The sequence below is a fragment of the Nanorana parkeri genome, unplaced genomic scaffold (assembly GCF_000935625.1).
Source record: "Nanorana parkeri isolate BGI_ZX_2015 unplaced genomic scaffold, ASM93562v1 scaffold180, whole genome shotgun sequence".
In the NCBI taxonomy this organism is placed as follows: Eukaryota; Metazoa; Chordata; class Amphibia; order Anura; family Dicroglossidae; genus Nanorana; species Nanorana parkeri.
The window spans coordinates 519,266-539,005 of NW_017306448.1; the positions used below are offsets into that span (position 1 = coordinate 519,266).

A 19,740-nucleotide genomic window follows, 5' to 3' on the forward strand; every position below is an offset into this window, starting at 1 on the left:
TATGGGAACATTATTATAATTTTTTTTTTTGAACAAAGGACTATGAAACATTTATTTAAACTGGTTTACATAAATACACCTTTAGCACTAATGAATATTTTAAAGATAAAAGCTTCCGCTGAGTTTATGTCTGGTAGTCTTATAGCAGAAATCTACCAACTAGTGTTTTACTGCTGTTTTCACATTAACATGGAAGCTAAGACAGAGCAATAAGCAGCACCACAAAGGTATGTAAATGTCAAACATCTCAATGTCTTTGTAGGTGATGGGGAATTTTACAAGATATGTGTTAATGTTATTGGTAGCTCTTTCACATAGAGTGGCATTTTTATTTTAGTTTTAGTGGCCCTTTAAATAATACAAGACTGCAAGCTGTCTACATCACAGGGTTCTGTGCTTTTCACTGCAGATCTTGTATACATTTCTGCTGGGCGATATTTAGCCTTCCTACGCTAAACCTGGTCGTCTGAGCTTAGAGTAGGCCTGGAGTATGTTGCGGACACCTTCATCTCTGCAGGTGTTAGACAGATGAGTCTTATGTGGGTGGTGAGAAGACTCCTTTTATATCTTCGACCATCCGGTAACCTTTCCATATCAAAAAAGGATTAGTTCTATAATACTATAATTTTCCTCTTTTCTGTCCGTACAGTAAAACAGAAAGTAGCATTTGTCTTTTTATTGTTAAAACAGACCTGCTCAAAATATAGTCGCATTTAAAGTACCAGAATCAGAAGTAAAATCATTCTTTCGTCAAATGATGTGTGACAATTTGGTCTTGTAAACTTCATGAATGGAAGCAAAATATCGCCCCAAAATGTTCAATATTTTTTGTGATGCCACCAATGATGCCTTACACCATTTATGTTTCTGGGTCAAGGTCATGGATACTTCAAAATAATTGTAGTAAAAACAATTCATCTATTTCTTTCCAATTTTACACCTTTATGTGGTGCTTTTTTTAAACATAGGTACAGTTTAATGTCTTGTTACTGTAGACAGTAGGTCAGAAATATATGATATGCTCTCTGATAGGTGCAGTTGACAAAATTTGTTTAAATTTGTTTTTATATTTCCAGGCAGAATATGAGGTTGCCCCAGATGAGAAGCGCAAAGGCCATGGCCTCAAGATTTTGGACACCTACTTTAACAATGGGGTAAGTCAAATTTACAATTGACAACAGCAAGTGGAGTAAATGTACGTGTCCTGTTGACCCATTAGAAGAGTGCTTTGGTTAAGATCTTAACCCTTAAATGTACTGTACAACATATCAATTTTTGAGTTGGGCAAGTCTTCCCATAAATGTTCTGCAAAATCTGAGAAAAGAATCGTAAAGGTGTTACAGACATCATTTATATGCGCGTTAGGCATGGATTAAGGAATTCCAATGGACAACATCTCTAATGGCCATTTTTCTCCTTTCTTATACCCACATGCAATTGGTATGGAGGAACTCAACTGCAAAAGATTCAGTGCACAAGCTCTATGGAAAATGTGTAATTAGTATTCTTGGCAATTACTTTTGAAGGAATCCTCCATGACACTGCCGTCTCCCAGGGAGTTATCCTACCCAAGCAATGGGGCAGGGAGTAGCAAGTTTAAACCCCACCACAACTTCTCATTGCTTCTCAAATATCGGGATACATGTATAACAAAACCACCTACATTTATATGGGGTGTATTGTCATTATTTTGAATAATGAATGACTAATAAAACAAATACTATATCTCCAGTGTACCTTCCCGGACAATGCCTTGTAAAAGAGTGTAGATTTGTTCAAGAAACGTTTGGACAATTTATTGAGGGACCGTAATATCCAGGGATACCAGTATCCCTAAGAATGAGATGATGCGTGGACCTATATGGGTTGGACTTGATGGACGTATGTCTTTATTCAACTCCAAATACTATGTAACTGACAGGTACTCAAGAAAGAAAAGTTATGATTTGACATTGGAAATTGTATGTGTAAATGGTATATATTTTAGTTAAGTAAATAAAATACTATCCTTAGAATGGAGTCAAAATTAAAGCTGTAGAATTGAGGAAGTTACATTGAATGCAAGATAAGCTGTTAATAACATTTTAAAATGGCCCAGAAAAATATATAGGAAAGAAAGAAAGAGAAGGTTTATGGAATAGCTAAGAGTCTAGCAATAGTGAAAGGAGTAATGCAGGAATCGGGCATGAGAGGGTGGGGTGTTCATAACACCTTTTGACAAACCCCAGAAGCCTGTGGGATTTCCAACACCTAGAAGAACCAAAGATGGAAAGATGTTTATACTTCCTTGGATGTAGTTGTCCTCCATTGAGTGGCCTGATTATGAAACATGTTGTCCCACAGGATTGTTAGCCCTAATCTTCTTTGTGTCCTGTTAGTGTGTATATACGTGGAATCTGCTTTTGTAATGCCCAAACTGATTCACCGATGTAACACAAGTGTGGTTTTCATGATGCTTAGACAGAAAAGAAGGACGCTAATTGTTACCATAGTAGGAAACACTTTTTTATAAATGAGGTCATAAAAGAAATGCTGGAAAATACTTTAAACATGTTTCTGTGGAATACATTTAAATGCCAATGTGGATTTGTACCTATTGACAACTGCAGATGCCATGGCCCCATGCCCCTGACCCATTGACAGAGAGGTCAGTGGTTTTCCTGTACCACCAGATGAAGTTAGAGGGAGGGGGAATCAGTTCCCAGCTGTCACGTCTGCTGCTTTGTGGTTTTAAGAGACCACTTTACAGTGTGGATTTAGTGTCTGGACAGTGCTGCAGTTTTCCTGGGCTTAGTATTTTACTTGTAAAATCTGCTGACTTCATGTTAACTTAATTCCAGGTGAATGAGTCAAAGGAGCACTGCAGGCAAATCTTTAAAAACTTAAATCCATGTATGTATTTATTTATTAAAAATCATGAAATTTATTTTTGAGGTGATGAAGTAGAGGTATCTGAATTTCCGTTTTTTGTTTTTGATTCCTCTTATCCTCTAAACAGCATCTCTGACACTAGGAAACCATTGTCAAGCAGCCTTACACAAGCAGGCTTTTGTTACTTTGAAGAATTAGTCTTGTACGGTTAATATGCTTCCAGGAGTTGACCTCACCAGGGTTCTCCTGCTCCTTCATTGTCCAGTGAGCAGACTGGGAGGAGGGTTCGAACTTCAGCAGCCATGTTTTAATCTGTAGGCACCCACTGAACTTTGGGGGGCTTGAACTGTGCACATGGAGGATGCTTGTAGCCTTATGAGTAAAATAGGACATATAGTATGTAAGGAATACAACTGGGATTCTGAGGTTATGAGTTCTGCTGTAAAGAACTTTATGAAGTATTCTTAACATCTAAAATGGCTGCCTGACCTTTGGAAATGTACCATTTTAACCACTTGCTGACCGAGATGTTAAACCCCCTTCCTGTCCAGACCATTGTTCAGTATTCAGCGCTGTGGTACTTTGACATTTATTCCATCATGCAATGTTGTACTGAAATAAATTTTATACAATTCTTTCGGGACAGATAGAGCTTTCTTTTGGTGGTATTTAATCACCACTGGGGTTTTATTTTTTACTATATAATACAAATAGTACAGAAAATTTTGGGAAAAAAACTGTTTCCCTACGTTATGTTATAAAACATTTATTACCCAATTTTTTGGTAAAATATTAAAGATGGGGTCATGTCGGGTAAATAGACACTGAACATGTCAAGCTTTAAAATTGCATGCACCCGCAAAGTCGCAAAAAACGTCCATGCCTAAAATTGGCCATAGCCAACACTTTAAAAGCTTTTACCGCTCATCAGTGTAGTGTTATCAGTGATTGATTGATTGGGCCTAAAATGATTGCTCTCACTGTGACGTTCGCGGCGATATGTAACATGTGCGGCGTAATCATTGTTTTCGCACGTAGGCGCACCCGAGGCGTATTTACATTTATATGTGCGTGCATGCAAGGTGGGGGACAAAACTTTTTTTGGTGTTTTTTTTTTTTTTTTACACTTGATTGCTATCACATTGGGGGCTAAAAATCCCCCAATGTGATAGCCAAAAAACAATGACCGGTCCTCTTTATGGATCATCAGGGGTCTTTAAGACCGCTAATGTCACGTAGGGACCCCAAGGAAGCTGATGAAGCAGAGATCTGCTTCACCAGCTTCTCTCTGGCTACAGCAGGGGTGTACGGTTTATGCCTGCATAATGTGTGCTGAAACAGCCATTTAAACTCCCAAACTCCCATGCCCCAGCATTTACAGTCATTGTGTTTGTGAACAGCTGGCTCTAACTCTCTGTGCTCGGCTTCTTTAAACTTCCCATTGAGTTCAAGATCACAAGGGAGAACACAGTCTCCAGTGGCTGTCCATCTACTAGGTTGGAAAAGGGAGGAGGGGGAATTAGGGGAATGGCTTGCCTTGCTGTGCCTGTGTGTCTGTGGAAAGACACACCGTTTACTAGCACACACAAAGGTGACTCCAAAGAACCCTGCAAGGTAAAGGAATCACCCGAAAACAGGATATCAGGACCAGTGCTCTGGGGTCCAACTGATTCTGCAGTAAAATAAAACATTTGCACAACAAGAAGCAGCATCCATTGCAAGTGATTTCATCAGCATTTGAAATAGCCTGAAAACCTTATGACTTTAAAGGAGAACTATGAGGTGAGTGAAAATCACTCAGCCTCATAGTTCGAGCCGACGTGTGACAATTAAACTGTCACACGTCGGCTCAATAGATCGGGAAGTGAGCGAACACATACGGTCGCTCGCTCACTTCTCGATCATGTCCCTGCAGAGAGCCGTGACTCACTCACGGCTCCCTGCAGGGATTCCCCCCTCCCCACTCCGATTCTCCAGCGCTGACTGGCGGAACGGACGGGGGAGGGGGTGGGTACAGCTGGCTGTGCCTCTAGATAGGCAGAGCCAGCTGTCACTCACGCAGCTGGGCGGAACACGACAGTAATGTCGGGATCCGTCCCGGCTGCGGTGGTCTCAGTATAACGCGAGCTGTAGCTCTAGTTTGTGCCCTCCCGTGACCCTTAGAAGAACTATGGGGAAAAACACTTACTCCATAGTAAGCAGCATCTCTTATGAATGAGAACTCTACTGTGATCATAATCATGAATTGGGTGAAGCTTTGCTGACTTCCATCATCCAATCATGTGCTAGCAAAAATACTGTTTTTTTAATTATTTTCCTTGCACGTGATTGGGTATTTGCAAAGTGAATTTTCACCACATTCACTTAAAGTGGACCTTTATACTCAAAAGTCAAATTCTACCAATGCACCCCTCTATGTATGATGATTAATATAAACATAGACATGTCAGGTGTAAAATGGTGTGATTTTGAAATACTTACTTACACTTGCATGACATTCACTTCCTGCTTTGAAAATGCAAATTACTTCATGGGTTTGCCTTGTCATTGAAATGATGCAAGTGCCAAAAGCATTGCATCCTGGGAAGGTTACATCAGCAGAGCATTGCTGGGAACTCATCTGTAATCTCGCGATATCTCAGGGAAAGACATTTTCCTCCCCTGAGATGATGTGCATGGTCACATGTCCTAGTCACATGTCTAGTCACACGTGCCAGAGTTCCAGGAAGTAAATGGAGAGCTAGTAATCTTCCCTTAGTTAACATGGCCACTGTCAGAAAACTGGGGAAGAAAAGAGAAATAAGGTATGTAAAGAATAAAAAGCCGCCAATTATCTAGAAGTATGTGTTTGTAGATTGTCATTACTGAACATTTCTAAAGGTGTATTTGTTGTTATTTTAAACATATGGGTAAAGGTCATCTTTAACTGAGGGAAAGATATGTTGCACAGTGCAAATTCCCTTGCTAAGTGAACAGCCTATTTGCCTTTAGTAAATCAACCTCAGTGTGCTGCATGGCCATGGGCTCGCACGTAAGGAGGAGATTGCAGAGGGATGGGTAAAGGGAAGTAATCAATCTGCATCGCTTAACAGCAGCACAGAAAAGTCAGGTCACCAGGTTGAGATTTTTGGCAGGTAAGACCATTGCCATGTGTGTATTTCAGTAGTGTATTTAGGTGTTTGCCCGGAGTTCAGCTTTAAAGTGGAATGACCCTGACTAATCTACCTTTGTGTTTAGAGATTTGAAAGCACTGCTTTATCTGAGACAAATATTATTTTGATCATGATGACCACAGCAACATTTTACAAAAGGGGACATGCCAACAGGCACACAAGCCGAGGCCACAGTAAGATGTCTAAAGACATGTTTTTCAGCAGAAGCTGTGAAGTCCCTGTTTGGGGCAGTTTCAGGGCAGTCTCTGTTGCTCGTGGAAACTTGTGACTCTTCTCTGTAACCCATTCTTCCAGTCCTCAGAAATGCTAACCAGATGTTCTTGGCCAAGAACATCAGCAACAGGAAATGAGTTTGGAGTGTGTTTTTCAAAGCCTGGCTCAGTTTCAAAGCTCACAAACTATTACCCGAAAGACAAATTACAAAGAAAATGCGGATTGTGGTAGATGTGTAGCTTGTATGTTTTTGCTTTAAAATGTAAATTAATTTTTAACTGCAGCACTTAGATAATATATTTTTCCTTGTGCTAATTGAGGCTGTAATTGCGTGTGTAGGGGGGTTTCTGCAGAGTATGAAATATTTGCATAGAAATACCATATTGTAAACTGCATTCCACTACAGCTCAGATGACGTCCTTTGTGCTAGGGTTCTGGGTTCAAAAAAATAAATATTCCTCATGAGCTATTTCATATCAAGCGGCTCCATAAAGTATTTACTATTTTGGATCAAAAGTTGATCACTGACATGGGTGAAATATAATAGAGTATAAACATCAAAGGGGCTTACCAGCCAAAACAGTTTTTTCAGATCTGGATACATTCTAGCTGGTTTGTCCATACAGGGGCATCTGATAGATCGCTGGGACCCAATTCGCAAGATAGCTGTGCCTGGGTTCCTAGGTCCATCCTCCTGCTGTGGACATTACAGGGGGGGGGGGTCTCCTCTGCAATTCCATACTCTCATCCATCTTTCTGCAGTATGGTCATGTTAGCCTGCTGCTGACCTCAGAAAGAAAAAGTGTTAACTGGAAACGGAGAACATAAATGCCATTATTTTTTCAGGCTTAGACTTAGGGTGATCTAGAAGACAGGCATACTGGTACTAAATGGATTTATTTAGGTAAGTTACTAGTGGGTCAAAGTGAATGGTAGGGAAAAACTGAAGACACTCCACAAGTATGTTTGTCTGGAATATTTGTTAAGATACCCTTTGATAGAATAATGCAGGCGATAACCTTTAGTCCTTCAACTCCCAGTGCAATACAATTTCCATCAGGTCAAGCTGTGACTAGAAGGATGTGCTAGGACTTCTATGTTCCTTAGTGTTTGTGCTTGGGCAATCTGAGTCTGTGTTTGGTACCTAGTTTTATTTTTCTGTATTTGTTCACTGCAGTTAAAAACATATTCGATTAATAAGCGTCATAAGTCGATAAAAGTTAAACTAACAGCTTTGAAAAGATAAGCAAAATATAGTATGGGGTAAAGATATCACAAATATCACATGTAAAGAGGCAAAAAGACAACAGTGCCTTGAAACACACTAATCTTCCTCTTGTTGTGTAACTGAAATATTGTAAAAATGAAATATCTTATTATAGCCATGAGAGCTGCAAGGTTAACGATGTATCCTAATCCGGAACTCCTGTTACATATCTTTGGACTCCTCCCCTGCTGTTAGACAATTTAACTTGGGTTAGCTAACAAGTATTGGTGTTGACAGACTTTCAATTACGGCAGTGGATACCAATCCTTTTCTGGAAGAAGTTGGTGCATAAGTATATTTTTGCTGTATTGTTATGCAGGCTTTAGGAGAGCACCATCTAAAGTTAAACGTCTTTAACAGAAAAGCATCCCAAAGGTGATCTCCCACCATATTCTCCACTTAGTATACTTTACACTGTGCACTTTTTTGGCTGTTTCCCGACACATTTGTTCTTAGCTTCTGAAGCCCAATACTGGTTGTTATACACTGAGTGGCCAGATTATTATGACCACCCCATCAGTACTTCGTTGGGCAAGAGATGACTCCACGAGATGACTTCGTAGGGCCGCCTCGTGCATCCACGAGATGTTGAAAGGTGATGCGAGGAATCTGACACTGCACTGTTGCCCTTCTGTTGTCTTGTGCCAGTCTTGCCACTCTCCGTTCTGCCCTAACATTGACTAGTCGCTGGCGGCCACAATTCGCACGTTCAGATCCAGATTTTCGGCTGACAGTCCAGTCTTGAACATTTAACGAATTCTGCTGTTTTGCCGATACTCGCTCCATGGCTCCGAGCGCCAACAATCATCCCACGCTCAAAGGCTGTTAAATCGCGTTGTTTACCCGTATCTTCAGAAAAAAATCACTTCTACTGTCATGGTAAAACAACCTGCTTCCCTATTTATTAGGGCTGCAACAACTAATCGACATAATCGATTATTGAAAAAGTTGTCAACTTTTTCAATAATCGATTAATCGGCTTCTGATTGGTTGGCCCTGTTCACGGCTCCACACACGCTGCGCGCCACACCTCCTCCCCACCTCACGCTCGCCGCTGCCAGACCTGATCCACGATCGGCACAGGGACGCGGGGAGAAGTAAGGAGGAGGAGGTGTGGGCGGATGACAGCCGCCGATAGACAGGCCCGATCTCAGAAGCAAGTTGCTGGAAGACTGCTCAGGTAAGCCTGCACTTCCCCCCCACAGTGTAGAAGAACCAATGCGAATAACATGACTGGCCATCATTTTTTTCCTTACACTAAAGACATCCCCCATATCATTAACTCTTCCCTCCCTGAAACACCTGTCCCCTAAAATAAACTCATAAACACTTAACCACCCTATGTCTTATTCTGGTTATACATCTGTGCATTGCACAATTTGAGGTATCATTTGTTTTGACTTATACCCACCAAGCATCTTGGAAATGTTGCCCAACCGTGAATAGGTTGCTTTTACACAATGTATGTTAAAAGAGAACTATGGCCCAACCTTTTTTTGCCTGAGTACTCTTTAGGGTCACAGGAGGATATATACTAATGTCCTCCTGTGACCCAAAACTCAGCATATAGCAGGCTATTGCCCGCTATATGCTGACAGTGCAGAGATGCGCTGCAGCTGGGATGCATCCCAACAATATTTTGGGATCTACCCCGCTACCTGATTGACAGCTGGCTCTGCTTCTCCAGCTGTGCTTGCCCCCTCCCTGTACGTCCCACCAGTCAGCGCTGGAGGAATGGAGAGAGGGGAGGGAGGAATCACTGTGGGGAGCGCTGACTGCAGGGAGATGATTGGAAACTAAGCAGTCTGCGGTATGTGATTCCTCAGTTCGCAATCAGTACAGCCAACGTGTGACAGCTTCAGTGTCACACATCGGCTCTAATTATGGGAATGAGTGTATTTTACTCTCCCCATATAATTCTTCTTTAACCCTCAAAAAATTTAGGATAATGTGGGTGTGATAATGCACTGAAGAAGCTGTGAAAAGGGCCTTAAACTACTCCTTAAAGGATTCTTTGACAATAAACCTTCCCTAACACTTTACAAAATCTCTCAAGTGTGCCTCGCAACTTTTCCCTGAACTAAGCACAATCACTAACCCCCTTATACACTGTACAGTCACTTTGCCATGTGTGTCATGGCAGTCTGGGCTGATAGTAGAGAAGTCCTGTGCCAAAATACACTGCCAGACAAGACAGCTAATTGAATACCCAGAGTTCTATGTGCTAGCTAAGCGAGGCAGTCAATCCTCTGGCTCATTTAGCTGTGTATGTTATTTGATCTGCTGCTTGTTCACCTGTATTTACAACACCGGCTTTACAAGCTTTTAACAGCACAACAGTAAATTAGACTCAAGAAAACCCAAGGATACACAATTGCCACCTGCTGACTTTGGTAAATGAAAATTTTCATATGAAGTACAGTATCTCGTATTTACACGGCTAAAAAGAAATACTAAATATTTAAACATTTTTATTTTTTAACACTAACCATAATAATAGAAATGTATGCAAACACTGTATACATTCATTATAGTTACTAAGGCAGAAGCAATAGTATGCACAAGGCCTCTTTGTCAGGTTGTGGTCAGCTGACGTGGTACTACCCTTCAACCCTTTAAGTAGTCTTTAAAATGTAAATATTAAGAACTCTCTATGTGAGTAGATTTAAGATTGCTTTCACACGTACTCCACATGTTCCCTTCTTGGCTTCTTTTTGCTCTGACACGTGTGATAAACATATCAGAAGTGATTGGCGTGCGTACAGAAAACATAGTGTGTTCAAGTGCTTGCGACCAACATTCGTACATTTGCCCATAAACTAACCACATCCCACAGGGATGCAGGTCAATATTGACATTAAGATTATTTTAAAGTGAAGTGCTCACTCTGTTTAATTGAAGTATGATGTTTTGTGAAATCACCATCATTGCTCTGTAAGATTAAATACGGCTTTTGTTTGTGGAGTGGCCAGGGCCATATTTCATCCCTCAATAGTCTAGGTGACGATAAACAGTGCATGCCGTGAACCCCCATGATACAGTTGGTAATATGACAAAAGAATAATGAAATGATGCATCTAAAATCATGTATAGAAAATGCAGTGATTTGCAGCCTATAGTGTTTTTATGAGTTTTAGTTATAGTATTAAGGATCCAATATAACAGGACCACTTTGGTATAGTTAAACATTAAGTTACATCCCCTTCCCAAAACCCTTCCTTCCCCAAGTCTTCCTGCCTGGTCCTGGCTGTGTGGTAACGGGGAGCCATACGGCCACCTTTGCAAACTATTTCTGGCGGTCCCGCACTTCCGCGCATGTACAGTTAAAATCCTATTCATTCCTATGGAAAGGCTTTCAAACATGCATCCAGACAATAGGCAGCCACTCTATTGAATTAATGGGATTTTTCTGTTCATGTGCAAGAAGTGAGTGACCAGCAAGAACAGTAATATTTTGGCAGTGCTGGGTGGGGGACTTTATATGCAAGTATAGTTATTCCTTTAAGTGGAACTATAATCAAAATAAGTGTCTGTTTTCCTGTCCACCCTTCTCCCTTTAATGTTGGCCATATATGTGACAATACAACAATATTTTTGATGAAAAAATCCTACAAATTGTTCTAATTGAGCTGTCAGTAAATAAACCATTATTGTAATAAAAAATGAATCCACGGTCCTGGCAGAAGTTTCAATCCATTTCAACCATAACTTTTTTCTCTTGGCTGTGTTGATCAGTTGTTATGAAAGATCATTTAGAGTGGTTAAACAATTCATCCCCACACAGCTACCTCCTAATGTATCACCAGCCCCTTCCTCGTAGATTGTAAGCCCTCATGGGCATGGCCCTCCTTACCATCTTGTCTTGAATTGTATTGTGATTGTCATGTCTTCCTTATATTGAAAAGCGCTGCACAAACTGTTGGCGCTATATAAATCCTATATAATAATAATGAAAATAAGTGGTCTCATCTATGAGCGGTCAAATGTATATTGTTATTTATGTGGTGGCATAATTCAAAAAAAGGTAACAGAAGACATGATAGAGACTCAGATGCTGAAATCACCGCTTTGAGGACCCATGGCAGCCAGTTATGTGACAAGATGGCTAGGCATCTGGTCATGTGAACTTAAGTCCAGGTCATTTTAACTTTAAAGACTGATGAACGACATGCCAATTTGAAAAATGATTTTCGGCCTTGCAATGGAATACACAAGTGAATTATATGGGTGTTTTCATATATTTGCCTGGAATTATTCAAGATTTTATAAATCAGATGCACTGCTGAGCACCACATTCCTGAAGATTCAGCAGAATATAAATCACTCTGTGACCAGCAGGTTTACTGTCTGGCTTTTAACCAGTTCAACAAAAATAATATTCTAAGTGAAGTTTACTCTTCTACTTGCAAATCGACATCTTCACATCCAAAGTATACAGTCACCCGGATGGCCAGGACTGCACAGTGACATTTAATAAGGGGACCTTCTTTGTGTGAGGCTACCTCGTATGGTGGAATGTGGGGGATTAGTTACTAACACAGTTCCCTTTATGAATATTGTACGTGAAATCATTTTAAAAAGTCCCTGTGCCATTCAGGATTCTTTGAATACAGCAGCCTTAGTTAGTTTGCGATGTAAAATGCAGTCCGAAACACCTCATTCCAAAACCTGCAATAAAAAAAAGGCCCCGAGGTAATTTCATAAGACCTGCCTGTTTCCATTTGGCACGTACAGGTCACAGTGCCTGTGCAAGAATTCTTTATTATTCCAGTTTTAGGCGACTTGCTGCTCTCTAAGGCATTTTAAAGAGTATTGCTGGTTTCAGGGAATCCGGTTGAGAAGTGTTTGTGATGGCAATTTCAAATGCACAGAGCTGGCTGAGGCACCGTACGTGTGTTGAGGTCGTTCTACGTACAGCAAGTTTCAGACACTCATATGTGTAGACAGGCTCAGAAGGACCATTGAAGCTAAAGTATATGTAAAGCCAATTATTGAAATCTCAAATAAGTCTTCGCATGTTAATGTCATTTAATTAAATCTGCAGCTTTTATTAAAATAATACCTGGTGATCCTCCCGTGAAGGTCCTCATTTCCTCATTCAAACACTTTCTGTTATGGGGGGACAGCTGTCTACCAGTTGCGCTGTCTCACAAGCCCCTGGTTGAGACTTTAAGTGACTGTGTCATATACAGTATATTACAACAGCAAAAAGTTTCCCAGCACACTCACCAACCATCATGCAAAAAAACTTGGCTACCGCTAAGGTTAAAAACAGATGTTTAGATACACGACTTCTGCAGAATATATGAAAGCTGCACTGCCTCGTCAAGGCACCTCTATGTAGTGTGGTCCTAACTCTAACCTATGAGATTCTCCATGTTGGAGCACATGTAGCAAAAGATAAAATTGGGTGCAGGTTTGCCAGGAGGCAGCCCAACCTCCTTTTAAATGCACAGGGACACACAAGGGACCCCGCACATCACAACGGCAGCTGAGACCCCAATATTTCACTGCACCAAATCAGTCAAGCTAAACAAATGGCAAACGCACTCATCAACTTATCACCAGCTTTGAAGCAAGGTGCAAATGGAAGGGCACTTATTTGTGAAGCGCAGTGCTTTAGCAAACTAAATGTTATTTAGTTAACATTTAGGGTTAGAGTTTAGATCTACTTTAAAGTTAATGCCCAACTCCGGCCTCGGATCCCCTCCCTCGTTTGCCCAGTGATGTGGCACCACTGTCTGCAGCATTTTCCTGTAAGTCCATGGTGGGGAACGGGTCCATGGCAGTTTACAGTTGGATTTCATCACACAAGGAATCTCCTTCAAATGTATCTTTATTTACTTCTGTAAATTCCATAAAAGCAACACTTGCTTGCATGTATCAGCCCAGCTGGGCCTTAGTCATAGCATAGATGCATATGGATTTACCATTAGGCATGCTAGGATCTGTGTCTGTAGGTGGCAGAAACCAAGAGGCATTTTTCCCATAATAGTTATTGGCCTGCCCTTTCATGGATAGGATCTTATCATGTTTGTAAAATAAATAATGACACGTTGTAATATGTAATGTGCTGTTGTTCCTTTGAGGTTGTATTTACCTAATTTACTTTAATTTAATAAGACCTGCTAAAGACCAGGTGATTTTTATTATATCCTGATACTAAACCCCTTCCCGACTGATAACGGGATATACCGTCAGCATCGTTCATTTCAATAACCAGTGGCAGGACAATACCGCCATGCAGTAGCATGGGCGCTGGTGCGTGGAGGGACCAGCGCTCATTTGGTTACTGCTGTTGCTGGGTCCCTCAGGGTCTGGGGCAGACCCTCAACAGCAGATTAGGTGGTCACAGCACTATGATCACAGCGATAGCTGATGGCTGTGATTACAGAGCCATGAAAGCCACTAAGCCGGATTGCAGCTCACTGTGTTGGGGAGCTGCGAGTCGGCTGTGTGTTACAAACGGATACAAGTAGAAACAGGGACACCGGCACTCCAGTTGCAATTCAAAAACGTCTATTTATTGCACCTACGTCAATACAAAGACGTTTTTGAATTGCAACTGGATTGACGGTGTCCCTGTTTCTTACATCATGCATGTAACGGTTGCCATCCATTGACCACCGCATCTGCCATTTTGTTTTCCTTTGGAACAAGCGGTCAGGAGTGCGATGGGTTCATGGACACTCACAGACTGATACAAGGTACTGTATTCTCCTCAGAAATACTAAGTATCAAAGTCCCTGTAAATAAACCCTCAGTGCCCCCTAGTTTAAAAAAATAAATTTAAAAATAAAAAATGCAGTTTTTAAAATAAAAAAAGGAAAAAGTAATTAGTTTAAAGATTAAAAATTATAAGAAAATATAGTGCCGAAGAGGCTATTAAAGATAGGAGACAAACATACCACATTCTAAAATTGTTCCAAAATAAAATTGTATTTCACTCCTTGTATTTTGTGACCTTTAACTTCCAAAATAAACTGAAATCCCAAACGTATGATATACCCCATAAATCAGGACAAATAGAATACATTTTTATGAATTACTTTCTGTTAGCTACACTAATTATGTACACATTATTGTTGCCAAAACTATGAAAAATGTGTTAAAAATAAAAATGATATAATACATAAATATATATATATATTTTATTTTTATTTTTTATGCTTTTTTTGTATATTTAGAAAAAAATAAGAATGTATATTTACATATGTCACATCAAATTAAAGCCCATTTTGTCCTTTTAAAAACGGTATATGTGTTGGTGCAATGAATGAGGAAGATGGAAATTATGGTTAAACACACAGCAAAAATGACAAAATTGCTCTGTTCCCCAGGAACGAGAAACGTTTCTAAAGCTGTGTCACTAAGTGGTTAAAACCATAGAATTCCAGGAGGGTGTACTTATTTATTTAGCATTATTTCTAATATAATTATTAGGGTTGCACAGATACCAAGTACAGTACTCGGTACAAGTACGAGTACATGTACCGATACTTTTGAGCTCCAAGACTAGACTAGAGAAAAATAAAAAAATTCGGAGGCAGCTGCCATTTGTAAGGAGCACACAGAGCTCCTGGGATTTGTACATCTCTGTTTTTAATGTACGATTTTGTTTTTATAAATATAAATAAAGTGATGCACAGATACCAGTTTTACGAGTACTGGTACTTGCCGAGTACTTACAAGTATGAGTACCGATACATTTTTGTTTATTGTCATGTGACAGTTTTTCTAAATCAATACAGACTAATGATTTCAGGACAGTGGTGGAGTACCAGAGCCAGGTCCCAGCTGCAATCGCTGCAACCCTGGTAGTTCTCATGAAAATGCCAAATATCTGCACTGGTACTCGAAAAGTATCTGTGCATCCCTAATAATTATATATGATATGGTCACTGCCAGTATCCAGGACAGTTAAGAAGAATTTACTAGCCTTTCAAATAGAACAGAATTCTCTTGGGTGTAATTTCTGCCCTCAAAAGGGTTGCCTTCACTTTGTGCAGCTGAGGAAGGAGGTACATTTTCTTCAACTGGCTGAGCTGGGATATTTTGCTGGTGCGGTGATGTACGGAATAACAGTTTGAAGGCTATGTACGCATAAATAAAGTATTACTTGTTAAATCACTGAAAGTTGGCATAGATCAGTCAAATATTTGGGGAAAAATTTCAGTATACAATGTTCCAGCGTGATTTATTGGGAAGGAAATTGCCAAACAAACCCGCACGGTATTTGCTTAATTCCAGTTTCTTTAGTACAGAATGAGACAAGTTGCTAAGTGGTAGAAAGTCTACACTGCAAAAACATCGGGGCAAGCCCTGACTAATAGATGTCTTGAGAGCAAAGTGAAATAAAACTCAACGCAAATATGTGGTTCCTGGCCAGCTGTAACTGAAGGAGGATTCTTATTTAGCACTTTCACTTCTACCGCCTCTCAGATGTTGCAAAATGTATTCAGGGTAAATTTGTGGCATTTGTGGAAAATTCATTCATTTTTATGCATGCGGTATATTTTATTTTATAACGTACGTGTTCAGAGATGTACAATTTCTGGAAATTTTGAAGCCATGAGAAAAAACGTTTTGTTTGGTTTTGCTGTTTCTTTCTGGAAAAAATGGAAATTTTTGGATTTTTTTTTTTTTCAAAAATTCAATGTGGAGTATTTTTACAAATTGAAAGTAATTTTGTTAGACTAGGAACATGAAATGCAGTGTGTATAAAAGTATTATGCTTGAAATAAAAGTACAGCTTATATAGTAAATAAACTAAACTTGCTTTTTAAAATTGTATTTTTGATTACAAATGGAATAACAAGGACTGTATAACTTAATAACGTTTCAACTAACGTTCTCAATACATGAGAACAGGTAACCACCCCCTTTCCCTCAAACACAACAAAACAAGCAAGAAACCATCCACATAAAACATAATCAGATTTGCCGCTTAGCACCAATAGCAAATAAAAAGGTAAGTAACTGGCATTATTTGTCCCAGTAGGATATGGACATTGATAGGTGTAAGGTCAACCTTCATATTTGAGCTCCATAGCGAGGTAGGAAGTTCAAGCAAGAGCCCACAAGCTAACTAAACTGGAACTTTTCCTCTGCAGTGCCCCAAGTGGCAGAAATGCATATTTCTTTTTGAGTTTGAGAACTGCATTGAGAAGTACAGTGTTACTTTGATTTGTATTCCAGGATTTGCTCATCTTCAGCTGAGAAAATGTGCAATAATTTATGACTTTACATAAAGGGGGTGATTTACTAACCTAAACACACGCATGCACTAGGTGCGTGTGATTTTTACACAGCAAAACGTATTTATCAACCAAAAAGTCTCTAAAAGCATATTTCCACTAATGCCATATATGGAAAAATCATGCACATGATGCATATATAATGCTGCTTCACAGTTTAGACAAAAATGGTTAGCTCATGCATTTACATTCCTGCATTCATCAACGCAAGCAACACAACATAGAGCTAATTTACACAATATCACCTTGCAAATTCATGCTTGGCTTTGCACAACACACCTGCTGGGTGTGTACACACTACAAAGGTGTTTAGATTCCACCCATAGATAATGCTGGGAGGGAACACACTACAGAGGTGTATACATGTTCGTGGTGTGTTTATAAGGTTAGTAAATCAACCCCAAAGTCTCAGATATCTTTTATTAAGGTATTCATGTTATATAGTTTGAATACCATGTCAAAGATATATTATTTATCATTGTAAAAGAACATATTGCACACTCCTTCTTCTTTTTTTTAATTTCAATTTTTCCGGGGGAAAAAACAAAACAAAAACGGCTTTGAAAAAAAACCGGAAAATTGTCCCCCCCCCACCCCCCAAATTTTTCTTTTTTTTCCCCCCAGCCCTTCCCATCTCTAGTTCAGTAATGTAAATGTTAAGAAAACCAGGCAGTGACAAAGGTTTTGGTGAAGGAAACTTGTCATGAGAGAAATAGGTGGCCATTGCTGACCTACGTTCGGAAAAGGTAGTTGCTTGGCTGGTACTCTGATCCTTTGGACTCAGTACATTCTGAGTCGCTGACCTGAAACAGATGAGCAGCAAGTTAAAAGCTTCCGCTAAAGTATATAGCAAAGCACAGCCAATTTCTCCGTCTATGAAAAATGTTCCACTGAAATCCACTGAGAAACCAACATTTCCATTGATATCAATTCCATGGGTCCCTACCATTGGTTTCGCCTGCTGAACTTGACGTCACTGCAGGAGACAGTAGTTAGGTGCAGATCAGCAAAAGGAACCAGTGAGAGCTGGTTGGTGGGGGTAATGGGGGAGTCATTCTGAGCCACTGACCTGGAACAGGTAAGCAGCAAAATAATAGCATCCATTTTACTTTATTATATAGCAAAGCACAGCTCATTTCTCCATTTTATAAGAAATGTTCCCCCGAACCAACCAACTCTTCCATTAGTGTCGATCTCATGGGTTCCTTCAGCTCCCATTGGTTCCTCCTGCTGATCTGGATGTCACTGCAGGAGACACCAGTTATGTTAAGATGAAAAAAAAAGGGAGAGGCGGGGGGGGGGGGGGGGGGGGGGGGGGGGGGCCCCAATGCCTATTTACAGGAGGCCAACAATGACAGCCTATGCATTTCTCTTATGGCTGGTGTTTTTTGGATAGAGTAGGAAATTGTTAAAAACCTTTGTCAGGGAAGATTCCATTCACTTCCAGTCACAGAGACACGAGAGAACATGAAAGGAAATCTCTCCAAAGTGAGGGAAAATCCTTCTCTGACATCTTTGACAGTTGACTAGCTGACACTAGAACAGAGGCCCCCATTGGAAGATTTTTCTTCACCTGCTTTTCTAGTGACGACTGGTGAAACATTCCCATTAGTTTATTTTCCGTGGTCTTGAGGACAAATGAAGATGGGGGAATAACAAATGAATCCTTCCACTCTCCATCTGGAACTAAGGGGGTTTTTCACATAAGGGTGAAGAGTTTGGAGAAGGCAGGAGAAGTGAACAATGTAGGACAACATAGCTGAACTGGAAAGTGAGCTGAATTGGAGAATTTTTCACAATCATGTATGTTGTCCTAGATTGTTCACTTTTTCTGCCTTCTCCAAACTCTTCACCCTTTTGTAAATAACACCAAACCCTTTAGATGTACCGTATTTTGCGTTCCATAAGACGCACCGGACCATAGGACGCAGGGAGGTTCGGTGCGCCTTATGGAGCACTCGACAGCCTGTAGCTTCTGTCACAGCTGCTGTGACAGAAGCTGTGACAGAAGCTGCAGTTAGTGACAGGTGGCACTGTGATTACAGTGCCACGGTCTCAGTGATCACACAGAGCAGACGAAGAACGTCCGTTCTTCGTCTGCTCTATGGTGATCTCGATAACCGCTGCGGTCGCCGCTGCATGTCTCGGAAAGAAACTGCATGTCTCGGGCGTCGGGATTCGCTCCATAAGACACAGGCACATTTTCCCCCTCCTTTTGGGGGGGAAAAGTGTGTCTTATGGAGCGAAAAGTACGGTACTTTAAATATGTTGATGAGTGGAATCCTCTTTTGTATATTTCATCTGAACACCCCTTAGATGTCAAGTCCTGTAGTGTACCACCCAGATGGTGCACATGTACCATACTGACTCATACTAAGAGATTTTTTTTTCATGAAAATTAAATTGTGTCATTTGCATCCCCCGAAGCACAGAGACCCCCCACCACTACTCCACAGACACAAACAAGAGCTAATCTATCAAATTCGCACACTGGCATTTTTCTGTTACAGCTCGGAACATGAAAATCAAGCAATTGAATGTCCCTGCATGTGACTGTTATTTTGTAAACTGAAACTTCCATTCATTAATTAAAAGTGATTAAAACAATCTGGCCACATTGCTGAGCGTTGTATTTACAACGGGAAGATGTTATTCGTAGCTTGGTGGTCATTGCCCTCAGTCATGTAAACAGCAAATTCTTTTCAAAAATGAATAATTTGGCTATTGCAGATATGCGGTGATCAGCCTGATCTATGAATGTAACTATATGCTATGGAGTGGATGTTCCTTACTCATGAGGTCTCTGCGCTGAAGTGCCATTGCCTTCTTGTGGCAGAGACAAGTTTTATTTCCTTATTACCCACCATACGTGTAAGTCATGAAACACATAACTCTAAAAAGTACATATACATTATATAGGACACTTATATGTTTGTAAGTGTGCACACCACTCTGGTGC

General features: G+C 40.3%; 1 protein-coding gene across 2 annotated transcripts in view; it reads left to right on the forward strand.

Moving 5' to 3' along the window:
• Positions 1 to 19,740, forward strand: part of GRK4 (G protein-coupled receptor kinase 4) — a 197,322-nt gene that overhangs the window by 118,506 nt on the left and 59,076 nt on the right. For both annotated transcript variants that reach the window (XM_018554987.1, XM_018554985.1), the window contains exon 4: positions 1,077 to 1,154. In XM_018554987.1, coding sequence (XP_018410489.1) covers positions 1,077 to 1,154 — 78 coding nt within the window. The remainder of the gene's footprint in view (positions 1 to 1,076; positions 1,155 to 19,740) is intronic.